The sequence below is a fragment of the Phodopus roborovskii genome, unplaced genomic scaffold (assembly GCF_943737965.1).
Source record: "Phodopus roborovskii unplaced genomic scaffold, PHOROB, whole genome shotgun sequence".
Classification (NCBI taxonomy): domain Eukaryota; kingdom Metazoa; phylum Chordata; class Mammalia; order Rodentia; family Cricetidae; genus Phodopus; species Phodopus roborovskii.
Window position 1 is genome coordinate 13,846,632 of NW_026125278.1, and position 13,236 is coordinate 13,859,867.

Genomic DNA, 13,236 nt, shown 5'->3' on the forward strand with positions numbered 1-13,236 from the left:
CCATAAGGAAACTCTTAGTTTTTCACTCTGATCCTCCAGGGATAAAGAAATCTGGCAATTATCAGCTCATGAGCTTCATGTTTATAATACAAAGAAACTTTGTCAAGGTTAATAAGAGTTCAGTGGGAAATGTCTGCCTAAAAGGCCACCCATGTCCAACGGGAGGACCAGTGTATCTTTCTTATTCTTTATGTGACATGAGAAAAAAAAAAAGAAATTAAAGAGAGTGGAAGAATTAGAAGATGTCTGTGATCATTGGTTTCCTTCAAAACCCTGTTGAGTGTTGAGTTGGGAGACCTCTGGAAGATGAACCTTTCTGAGACCACACACAGTAGAAATCTAATAAAATGTGCTCCAATCTCAAAGAATGGGGTCACTCAAGAACACTGACCCTTTTCTCTAAATAGACCAATGAAAGCTGGCTGCTACTTTAAGAATTCAGACATAGGATTTACCTTCCCATTGTGGAGAAAGTCAACATCATCAGAGTCCTGGCTATGTCATCCATAGCACTGGGTGCCTTTTACCAACTTCTGTAGCATTTCAAAGCCCTTATGGGAGGAGGATCTAGCGACTGAGAGTATAGCTCTCCATGGAAAAACATTACATGTAATTGATCTAAAGACTATCACTGCAGTATTCAAGAGGGAGCATTCAGTAAGGCTGCCCTGATCGCCCCTGCTGGTGCAGGTAACTATAAATCTTTCTGAAAAGGAACATGCTGTCCCTGAATCTGTCCAGTCACCTCAGCACCTTCCACCTTCAGCAAGAAGGTGAGCCTGAGTGCTCTGCAAACTATCATCAGGCAGCTGTACTGAGAGACTCTCCATCTGAGACCTGCAGGCAACTCTCTGCTTGCAAGGAATACAAGTTAAATGAACAGACATATCCTGTGTGGAGTGGAGTTGTGGAACCTTACCTGTGTAACATACTTCTAAGGCTACTTGGCTGACTAGATCTACTGTGCCTGTGTAGAGCTACTATGTGTGCAGAAACAGATTACCTGGAGCTAGCTCAGTTTTGTGAACAGATATTTATTGTGCACCCCTTTGCGTAACTCATGACTATAAGGTAAAGTACATTTAGGAAGATTGAAGCAGAACTCTAGCTTCAACTAACTGGAGGCCAGGATGTCTTAACCCCTAAGGCTGATGGCAAAGACATCCCCTTTGGCTGTAAGTGGCTGTCCTGCGGTTTTCACCAATGTTTAAAAAATATCTTGATTTATGACTTTGTCTTATTACTATAAAAATGCCATGAATCTGGGATTTGGAGAGCTCCAAATCTGTTTTTCTAGGCCATGGCAACTCACACTTCAATTCTAAAGTAAGCTTTCTCTTAATCCATTTGAGAGGAGTGATTTCTGATTTGACAATTAAAAGTGAACTTTTTTGTGGAAATTTTAAGGTATTTATGACCTGACTCTACCACTCAGCACAAAGGTGTTTCTGTGACCAGGGACTTGAATCAGAGAGAAGTCAAGCAAGTCAAGTGATGATGTAACCAGGGTGAACCAATGTGAGGAAAGACAAACCTAGCTTTTTCTCAGGAATCAGGAAGCTGTGTCTGGATGGATTTTTTTTTCTTCTGTCACTAGTAAATAAAGTGCAAAATAACCTTCTTCACAATAATGTGGATAGTCACTGAACTGTATTGCCGAGGGACCTGGTTGGTGCCTGGGAGGGAAAGGTGTGTAACAATGCTAATGCCCCACACCGTGTCCATGAAAACACAGGTTAGTCTTCTTGACTTCCAGAACTTACTTCTGATGATTTTTCTTTACTGTGAAGTTTGTCAGCCGGATGCTGAGTAAGCAAAGAATAGACACCACCGCTATGTGAATAAGCCCCATGGAGAGCACTGAGGAGGACCCTGGACACATGTAACTCAAATTCTGCCCCAGCTATGAGTCCAGGGAATGGGACTGTCAGTGGAATCCACAAAACAAATCTCAGCCGCAGGTCTCTACGAAGACAAAAAAATGTGATCTGGGTTCTTTCTCCATTCTTCTCAGAAAAGATCCATACGCGGTCCAGGAATTCCCCAGAGCATTGTGGAAGGAGTTAGTCATCTACAGTGTGGTAAGCAAAACCACACTCACACAATCAAAACAAAGACCCTGAAGCACACTTGACACTGAAGAATATTAAGTAATACCAAAGAGATGGCTTCAGGTAGCTGCCACCAAGGTTAATGACCGAGTTTCGTCCTCGGGACACATAGGGTAGATAATGAGAAGTGATCCATGCATATTGTTCTCTGTCATCCACACACTCAATGCAGCATGAATACTCCTCTCATACAAAATTAGTATGATAATTTTTAAAACTTTGTTAAATAGTAAAATGTTCTTTCAGAAAGATGATAATAATAGCTAGTGTATCCTCTCATTTAAATCCAAGAAGTCATTTACGTGTTACCTGGACGTTGTGTTAAGGGACGTTTCATTGGCACAGGTTAGAGAAGATTCTGTGAGGTGGGGTTATTTACACATGGAGTCTGTCTGTTTGTCTATCTGTCTCACTATGTCAAATTCATGCTATAGTAGCTACTGGAAATATGATCAGTAGGAAAGAATTATCCAGCTATCGAGCTTAATACCTGCTTTTAACTATTCTGACTCTGGGTCCATTCACACATTGTACTGCAACTCTAGCATCTTAAGAATCCAACATTAATGCATTTCAGCGTGTGGAGGTTGGAAATGATGAAGCAGGAGGCAGAGTTGGCAGAGATGCCAGAGGCAGCGTTAATATCATTACTGAAAGGTTAGCTGCTCGGGAAATCGACAAGGCACCAAGATGACATCCACCGGGTCTCCTAAGAAACAAGAGCAGAGAGAAATGAGGCCAGGCAGGGAGAGGCTTTTGTTGACATTTTCAAAAGCCTCCTTTGCACAGGCTGTGTCTCCGGAGGATGGAAGAGAGCCAAGCAGGGAGCCAGCTACACTAGAAAACTGCAGGTCATGATCTCAGAGCAGCCATAGGGAAGCATGGTAGAGAGAGGCTCCTACCCCACTCCTACACACTTGGCTCTTCAGTGAGGGAAAGAAAGGGAGTCTCAAGAAGGGAGAACACCCCTGATCCCAGGCTTGGAAGTGCACAGGATGTGGCTGCATTGTGTTAAGGAAAAGGAGCAAAACATCCACTTAGAAAAGAAAAGAAAAGAAAGAAAGAAAGAAAGAAAGAAAGGAAGGAAGGAAGAGATTATCTGTCAAACAAAATGTGGATTTTTGCATCTCAGAATTACTGCTCGAACTCTCTGTGCCTGTTAAACATACACGAGTCTCACACATGGCTTAAAACCAACCTCTGAGTGTGGAAGTCAGGACCTAAATGGGATGTATGAACTGAGGTCCTGATGCCACTTCCCCAAGCAATCTACTGGGGCAGGTCTGACCACCAGCAGTGTGACATCAGTGTGACCCTTCAGATTTGAAGGAGTTTAGTGTTGAAGGGAAGTTACTCAATGAGCTGTCGCATAAGAGAGCTAATTTTAGAACCAGTGAGTGCAGTCGAAATTAGATGAATCGTTCTAGTGGGGGCAGGTAAGAGAATTTAAATGGCCCTTGGAGGACATTTAGCTATTTCTGTGGATGTGCAGAGAACTAACTAATCAGGCCTGGTGGCCATTATGGCAGTGCAGTAGGGAAGTTGGGAATCAGGCCGCAAAGTTGTCCCTGGTTGGGAAAGCTGACGCCAGATGAAATATGCTGAGGGTACTGGTGATATAACTGGCCTCTGGCAACCGGGCAGTGAATACTATTCTGGGACTGGAGCATCTGCATCTGCATAGGGTCAGGGTGAGGCAGGTAGGGGACTTCTGTTCAGATAATGGGTAGGGATTGTAGAGCCAGAAGAAAATCTGAGGACAAATGGCTAGATTTCCGAAATGAGAAATGCATGCAGGAGACCAGAGTGAGTCCACAGAGGCCACAGAGGGATTTGTTGTGCAGAGAGGCTGACGTACTGTTCTGCCGCGTGTGACACAGCGAGGCTCCAGATGCTGAAGTTTAAAATTTCATTCTTACAAATGAAAAGTGTACTGTGAATTTTGTCTAATGTGGGCTATATTGACGTGCAACTGCCTTTTACACTTGACAGGACAGCACATGCTCTTGTACTCAGCCTGTTATGCCCTTTGCTACCTGAACCATGTCTGGTCCAGGGACATTATGCCCCAACTTCCCCAAAGGCATTTTTATGTTTCAAACCTAACTAATAATTGAATTAGAAGATGAATGGATAAAGAAAGTATGTTGCCTCTATGCCATGGAGCTTTGCTCAGCCATTAAGACAAATGATATCATGACATTTGCAGGAAAATGCAGAACTGTGATATTACTTAGGAATCATTAAGGCTTGCTTGAGGGCTCAGATTGCAAAGCGAGCCACAAGCCATAGAGGTGAGGCAATGGTGATAAACACCTTTAATCCCAGCAGCCATTCTAGCTAGCCAGGAATGATGACACACACCTTTAATCCCAGCAGACATACTAGAAAACCTTAGTTCTATTAATTCCGGGATTTAGGAGACAGGCAGATGGACTCTCTGAATTCAAAGCCACCCTGGCCTACACAAGAGTGAAGAGTTACAGACATCACACCTTCAATCCCAGCACTGGGGAGGTGGAGATAGTAGTAATACCACTGGGCAGTGAAAGAAATATAAAGAGGAGACAGGAACGGAGACCTTTTGCCTCAGAATTTTTGGAGACAAGCTGTCTTTTCAGCTTGGTAGAGGTAAGAGCTACTGGCTTGTCTGCTTTGCTTCTCTGATCTTCACTCGAAGTCTGAACCCCAATAACTGTCTCTGGATTTTATTTTTCACGTTACACAGAACCACAGTTATTAAGCACTGGAATCATCACAACAGGCCTATATATGTTTACTGTTCATTGGTATATGATATACATGTGTACATGTACATGGGCCTTTATGCATATGAATCCATTGTGTACTGAGCACCCCTAAGCCTGAAATCTGAAATCTCAAATACTCCAGAATCCTAAGCTTTGACTCTCACATGTCTTAGTTACATCTTAGTCACATCTCTGGCTTTGGAAATATCCATGAATTATGTCTGACATGGAAACCTTTCCTCTGTTGTTGGCTGCTTGTGAAGAGTACACGTTCCTTGGATACTTCTCAGAACTGTCTTTAGCATCAGATGAGTCTTGGGTCCCATTTTCTGGCCCACATAGCAAGGGCTTATGCATCTATGACTTCTGACTTCTGCATTACTCCTTGATGGGATGAACAAATAACCAAATTTTATTTAGCACAATAATTTTCAAAGCCACACACTGCAATGTTCGTGTGGTCACTGGAATTGAGTCACTGGTGTTGTTCAAACCTGCACAGCCTCAAGCTCAACCCGAGGCATTCAGAATCAGCCCATCCTGTGGCCAAAATCTCCAAGCCTGCCTTAAAGGATGGGACACCATATGATATTCATACATTGGGGATATGTTCATTTAAGATATAACTTCTCCTGAATAAGTCCTAGGGCCTGCCATTCTCATGCACAACCAAAGCATAGCATAAGCCCTAGATAATTCCAAACACGGAAGAAAAATTTTACATGCCGTTCAAAAATGGAAAAGGCTAGAACAAAATGTTTAGAAAATCTCAAATACCCACTTGTGATGATGGGTTTAAACTAGACAACCCCAAAACCAGAGCTGTCAACAGCTTCTCAAGCACCCACATGTGCCTGTGGATTCAGACACTGCAGCTTAAGCATGTCTCTGTTGTATATGTGGGCTTTAGAGGTGTCAAGACAGTGATGATCTAAAAGCGCTAAGATACTCCTGTATTACCACATACCATAATGGGCAGTCATGCAAACTCCATACCCGCACACAGGGACCATGACTGATGGAAAACTAGAAAAACAGCAAATTGCTTTGTTTGACTGTTGTGTGTTTTTAAATTGCATTTTTGTATTTTGAATTCAATTGAAAGGCAAATGCACATGTCAAGTTAAAAAAGTCACTAAAATTTTCTTCATTTTTTTCTTTGTTATTTCCTTAAATCTTTACTAATTTATTTAAATGTCATCTTCAAAATTAAAATCCATTTAGCCCTTACCAGGCTTGTCTTTTTAAATTACCTGTCACTTATCACCAAAAAAGTTTTCTGTTTTTAAATTATCTGTAATTATTTTCCTTTACATTTGCTGGAATAAGATGGCTCTCAAAATACCAGCAGCATCCTCAGAAATACACAGAAGACTACTTAGTTTTACTTTGTAAAAAGAAATGTTTGTTGAACATGATGGGGGGTGGGGACGGTGTGTTTTGTTTCATTCTGTTTCGCTTGAGACAGGGTCTCAATACACAGCCAAAGCTGACCTCACACTATACAGATCAGGCCTCTCACATAATTCCACAGCTATTACCTAGGCACCGAGATTACAGGCACATGCCACCTTATCTGGCCTAATGGAGTGACTCTATAATTCCCCTTTCTGTATGAGGGGAAAATGATGTAGTGAGAACAAGATGCATATCTGTGTGGTGCTTAACACTATAGAAATACATAGATATACACGCATTTATGTGCGTATATTCATGTGTCCACTGGGAAGCAGGTGCCACTATTCGGTTCCGAAGCTGCTGCAAAACACCACAGCAGACTTTCCTGGAGAGAAGACCACCCTTTAAATCTCATCTTTTTGCAGTGATATAACCATTTTCCAGCAGTTTAGACATCGGCTTGTCCACGAGAACAGGCAAGCACAATGTTCTAAAGCCCTTAGCTGTAACTGTGATCTTAAGCACCAACTTCATAAAAGGAATATGAAAACTGGTTATGGTTTAAGTTGACCATTAAAGAAGCTGAGGATGGTTGAGTACTTAAAGGCTATGGGCCACTCGCAGAAGGCAATCCCCAGAAACATAACAACAGGCCAAAGGATGTAGACAGCCCTCACTGAGATTCTCCCCAGATGGTTTTAAGTGGTGTTATTTTTGATAATTAAAGTTAACCATGACAAATGCTGTCACTACCAACTATTCCGTCTATATTGCATTACAATGTTGTGTGAGGATTAGGCTAAGTAGGGTGCTCTGGACCTCAGTTCATTGTGTGGTCAAAGGGATAAATAATACTACAGACTCCATGAGAGCAGAGCCCTCCTGATCACTGCAGGTGTCAAATAAATGGTAGCCTGCCTCTCTCTCATTCATGTGTTTCCTGAAAAAATAGCTTTTTACTCATCCCTTGAACCTTCCTTTTAGTATATACTGAAGACTGAGATTAATGCAAAGGGTACAATAAAGAGCCACAGAGTGATACTTCACACAAAGAGAAAAACAGTTTTCATTTTTTTCCTTTTGCTGAATGAACAACCCCCAACCCCAATATTGAGGGGTTCAGCTGTCACCTACAGTTACTTTCCTTTACAATTAAGAAAGGTGTTCGAATGACTCCCCAAGACTCTATCCAGAAGTAGGCATAATTGTATAAATTAGGTCTCTGCACATTTTTAAAAAAATTTCTTGTACTACAGTGGTAGCCCTACAAATGCCCCAAGAATTTCTCTAAATGTGCATTGATCGAGCAGCTTCCACATATGAAGACAAGGCTCTGATCTCATCAGACAAGAGGAGAGACCTAGAAGCCCCGTGATGCTGGAGCAGTTGAGGACATAAAACCATAAGCAATTGACAATCACACCAATCCAAAGCAAACCGGCATCTGAGCTCCCTCTTATTTTTCTAGGGAGATTTTTTTTTTTTTGAGTACTGAAGAAATGCAAAGTATGTATTGTTAGAAAATATCTGGGCCATTTTTTTTTTTTCCTAAGCAAACTTTCTACTACAACGTGACCTTTTACTTGCTTGAATTCTCTTGAAAGCTGCTTTCAAATCATTTTGGTTCTCAGTCACGTCCTTCTCAAAGTGAGGACTTGGTTGCTTCCTTAGCGTATGACTCATTGTAAATGCAAATAAGTTGTATTAAGCCATCCGGGGTGGATGAAACATGTGAAGTTGGGTTGTGTACAATGTCACGTCTACATAAATATGAAAGAATAAGAGTTTTATTGTTGTTACTGGTTGAAGATGGGTAGACAAGAGTACAAAAAATAGGTGCAATAGGTCTGTATGCATGTTTTATAAAATTTGAAGAGTTTCGGAAAATTTAAGCTCTATCGTTGGATGTTAGTCAGGGAAAATAAGGTAAAGTAAGCTTGTCCTTTTACATAATAAATGTTTTATTTTCATATCTAATCAATATTTATATTTTCAGTCCTTCTGAGTAACTGATGGCAACAACCTACACTTATTGGCAAGGCAGCGCAATAAACTCTGGGAATGAAGATTGCTGCTGGAGAAAATCGGCAAGCATCTCTTAAGTCTGCTTCCTCACAGGGTAACAGGAATAAAAAAGTGATAACCTGCATGTTCAAGGTCCCAGGTTCATTGTTACTTTGACATTAAAATCTTTCCCCCAAAAAGTATTATTAAAACTCAAAGAATACGTAAGTTTGTTGGCATGAATGTCTTGAAAAGGCAAAGAAAAGAACTCATAACTAATGGTGAAGGCATGAATTCTAATTTAAAGCTAAGAAACTATAGCTAAGTTTTCACAGTATTTACTTTTAATATTAAAATCTACCAATGCTACTTGTATCATTTTCTCTTTCTTGCTTTTCATGACTATTTTCCCTTTCATTTCACTTTTTGCTACCACCATTCTGTTTTAATTAACTTCTTGCTTAGACTGCTGCTAATAACTGCCTCATCAGGCTCTTGGCTGGATCCCCACGGAGAATCCACCAAACACAGGTTGGTCTTTCCATAATACACCTCAGGTTTATGCTGCAGCAAAAGTACCTTCAGGGATCCTTCCTGCTGATGGAAGAGTGCTAAACCATCTTCCCTGTCCGGCATGCACTCATTCATTTCTTCTAGTTCTGCCTTTCCTACTTGTTTCCCAGTGCTCAGCATTAGAATTTCACACAGAAATAATAGTGTGCAAAACAATAACCTTATAGTTCCTATACATAAGCTTAAACTTTTGATCTCTGTTTGGTAAGTCTCTCCTTACCCTTGGTGTGCTCTTTCGAATTTATTCATCCCTGGGGAACGGGTGATGTGTCACATCACCCATGCAGCTATTTCTAAGCTCCTCTGAATTCACACTCTTTCTTCAATCTTACAGAAAATCTCACTCCTTATATTTTATATAACTGACTGTGAAATATATTCAACTCGCTTAATATGTATTTGGAGAAGTATTTTTCATCTTTGTTATGATATGGAATCTCCTCAGAAGTCGAGGGAGCAGGATGCGTGGAAGTTTCATTTTGCACATGGAAATGCACCGAATGTAACTGACAGCAAGCACAGGACAAGCCTATGTATGTAGCTGTTGATCAAGGGGTTAAGCAACTCCTTAACATTTAATTTGTAAGTGATATCAGGGCTTATGAGGCTTTCGTTCACAGACAGGAAGTGGGGAACAGACCAGTGGGGAACAGACCGGAGAGTGTCTACTTGTCTGCACAGCAGACTGTGTTTCTGCCACAGTGGCTGTGGGTCTGATTCCTCAGCTGTGGGACATGGGTAAATGATAGGAGTGTTCATCCCCAATATTCAGTTTTCAGACAAACCTGCTCTGCTTTGTACACTGGCCTTCTTTTCTACCAAGACTTCACTCAGAGAAAGTTTTCACAGTTTAAGGAAAGAACTGAAACTTCTTGGGGTCCCAGCTCTATGCAGAAGTTTGATTCTATATTTGTCTCGGGATCTGTTCAACATGAAAGCCTTTCACATGAAAACTAGGTAGGTATCCTGCTGTGGTTTGGCTGAATTTACTAGCACAAAACATACCAAAATGGCAGCAAAAAGGAGATGTAAGCTAAGACCCCCTGACCCTCGCTTTGTTTGAGTCAGAGACACACCCTTCACAGTCACTGAGGTTTCTCATTGACCCAACCACTGGCCTGAGAACTCCAGTCAGATGCTCACCTAACAGCAGGAACTAGCTGTCAATGCGTCCAGGAGATTTTGTCACAGTGCGTACATGCGCAAACATTTTGGTGGTATTGGATAAGTCGTATGTGTGGCCTGATGATGCAATCAAGAGATGCAGTCAATTCAATACAAGATGCATGAAGCTGCTGACAACATAACATTGTGTGTTGTTTTACAGCAAACATTCTTACAAATAAAACGATAAAATTATAAAATATGGTAGGAATTGTATTGCACTTAGTAAGTAAATCTGCAGCTTATTCGTTAATTATCATTATCACATCCCAAGCACTGTAGATAACCAACCACAGGTGCTGGGTTTCTATCTGGCAGCCTACAGTATTTTGTCAGCAAGGCCAGAAAATATCTTATCCTTAATGGAAATTATCATGATCTGCATCTTACACACAGCACCATCTTTCTGGACATTCCATAGACTCAGACGGTCCCCGAGAAAGCTTTATATTTTTGTGAGACAATGGCAGTGGCCTAGTAACTTTCACAGAGTACACAGAAAAGTCTGTCTGACCTAAGGTAAATCTGAAACACATCTTCTCCATGTCATGTTATCTCTAGAGCTGTGAGTTCATCATTTAGGAGAGCCAATACCTGTTCAGGTCTCGATGTATGATTGGCTGTGTCAAGCTGTGCAGGTACTCCATGCCCTTGGCAACATCTACAGCAATAATTAGTTTGGACTGCAAGTCAAGAATTCTAGAACAGAAAATAGAGTGAATGGACATAAACTGGTTGAAGGCAACTCTCAGCAAGCCTCTCAAAGAAAACAGCCCAGGATTGTTATTCTCTGTAACTCTAATTTTTTAATCATTGAAGATGGAGCTAAAAAAATTTCAGCCTGGCAAACAGCTTTCCACAGTTGGGAGCTGCTTAAGTAAATGTCAGTTCAGATATTTGTTTAAAAATATAATATTTGAAAAACAAACAATGCTCAATTTTCTAATTTATTTGTCATACAAAAATTCATGATAATAGTGCACAAATGGAATGCTCTGGAGACCCTGTGGGAAACCGCGTTCATGTTACTATCTGTAGAGATCTAGAACAGGAGCTCAGGTTAGATACGGACAATAGCATTCTTTTTCTTTAAAAAACAAAACAAAACAAAACAAAACCAAAAAAACTTTCTCCTATCAGTCCTGTGACCCTGGATGGTTATTTTAGTCTGAACACACACACACACACACACACACACACACACACACACACACACACACTTTCTTGATGTGTCAAGGTCAGCCTATTTATAAGCTTCATTTAGCAACTTAAATTCCTGGGATCTGTCACCTTTGACTTCCTGTTAAGAAATTACTTTACTTCTTGAAATGTAATTATTATTCATAAATTATCAGCTGTGTTTAAAATGCCACACATGTTAGCACTCAGAAGACCCAGGTTCCCTGATCAGAAATCCCTGGAGATGCTCAGTTCAAGGGGACTGAAGCAGACCCAATCAATACCTCTTCTGTTCATGAAGGAGAGAGTACAGGGAACCTCCAGATATGTACTGTGTCACTATGGCAAACTGGCTGGGGTCATCCAGGCAGGCTCCCACAAACTGAACCACGCAAGGGTGGTTGAGCTGGCAGAGGATGGACACCTCTCGGCAAAACATATCCACGTCTGACTTGGAGCAGTAGGTGTTGGCTCGGTATCTACAAGAGTGGGGAGCACGTTCTCGTCAACATCAGCTTCCAGGGGGGCTGCCCCTGCTCTTCCCAGCCCACGAAGCAGACTTCTTTCATGAGCTTGCTTACCGTTTGATTGCCACGATTTTATTCCTGCATCGCCCTTTATAGACTTTTCCAAAAGAACCTGAAATGATTGAAGAGAATGTTTGCTACAGTAGATAGAGATTGTGAAGCTGTAGCAGAGCTCTGGTTTCTTAGCTTACCTGAGCCGATAATCTCGTGGAACTCAATTTCAGAGAGCTGAAGATGGAGGCGGGAGGGCAATCCAGCCCTCAGGAGGAGGACATCGGCTTTCTCTGCGAACAGTAATTGCCTTTTTACTCGAGGATGTGGTGTGCACGCGTGGATCTGAATACGCGATGGACTTGCTCAGCAGCAGCAGGTGCTTGCCACAGCAACTTCCTCCCGATTGCGACGCATCGCCTGGAGATGCTAAGACCCAAGCACGCGTGGCCCCAGGGCCTGGACTACCAGAGCCGCGTTCTTCATCTCAGGCACTCAATCTTTGTGATAAAGACTGAGCTTACTGCCCACCTGATCTTCGGTTAACGTGGCCAAAGGACACAGCCACTCTCCACTATGATTACATCACACCCTGAGAAACCCAATCAATCCCGCCAACCTACATCAATAAGATAGTCAAATACCTATTGATAAACTAAACCTTTCGGGGATGCCCATTAAATGGCAGGTAATAAGCATAGGAATCAGTCTGAGGAAATACTCCACACCAAAAAGGACCTTTTAAACTATAGGTTCCAAGTGGTTATATATTAATTCTTCATGGAATTGTGTTTTATACTCTCCTGGTTTGGTGATGTTAATTTCAATATTCTCCATGAATTCGAAAAAGTACCAGAGTGTCCCTTATTTGAGAGATTTAAGATAATAATTTTCTAATTTGAATATTTTATAAAGTAAATACATTTTCAATTCTTGTAACATATTAATACTTATAATTAATGCTTTGTTCAAAACATAAACATCTAAATAGTGCTATGTGACTTCCAGCTTTCTTTAGTATCCATGAATGTTCTGCTGCTGCTGCTGTGTGGACTGCAGAGCATAGAAACAGGCTGATTGTAAGAAGGATGGGCTACAGCCAGCCATTGCCTAGACAGGTGAAGTGCTCATCACTCACAACAAAACAAGACATGCCACTGCCATATTTAGGCAATCACCACACCTTGATACGTACCTTTTGTCATGCTTTTAATCTTGCCCAAGGGGGACGGAACAGGTACATAGGAGCCATCTAGAATCAAACGACACAGAGGCATTGAAGGCAGCAATCACCCCTTTCTTCTTGAAGTTCAGTGTTATAAAATTGAAGCATACAATGGAGTCAAAGTGCACTAGCTTCGGGTTCAGATCTCCTGGGTAGGAAGCTGTGCTGGGCATGTTTGTCTAGAATCTGCTGGAAAGGATTCTAGTTCTGTTTTAGAAGACTCCCGCAGATGTAATCTGTGTCTCATTCCTTGTCTTAGTAAATTATTGACATGGAAAGTGACTGTTGTCTTCTTTTCCCTGGACTTTCAGTTC

At 41.4% G+C, this 13,236-nt stretch overlaps 1 protein-coding gene across 1 annotated transcript in view; it reads right to left on the reverse strand.

Moving 5' to 3' along the window:
* LOC127230664 (serine/threonine-protein kinase TNNI3K) overlaps positions 1–12,983 on the reverse strand; it is an 80,627-nt gene extending 67,644 nt beyond the window's left edge. The window contains exons 1-5 of the mRNA XM_051195962.1: positions 12,893–12,983; positions 11,898–11,990; positions 11,761–11,818; positions 11,464–11,658; positions 10,595–10,699 (exon numbers count right to left, since the gene is read on the reverse strand). Of these exons, the coding sequence (XP_051051919.1) occupies positions 10,595–10,699; positions 11,464–11,658; positions 11,761–11,818; positions 11,898–11,990; positions 12,893–12,974 (533 nt within the window). The 5' untranslated portion in view covers positions 12,975–12,983. The remainder of the gene's footprint in view (positions 1–10,594; positions 10,700–11,463; positions 11,659–11,760; positions 11,819–11,897; positions 11,991–12,892) is intronic.
* Positions 12,984–13,236: the final 253 nt, after the last annotated feature.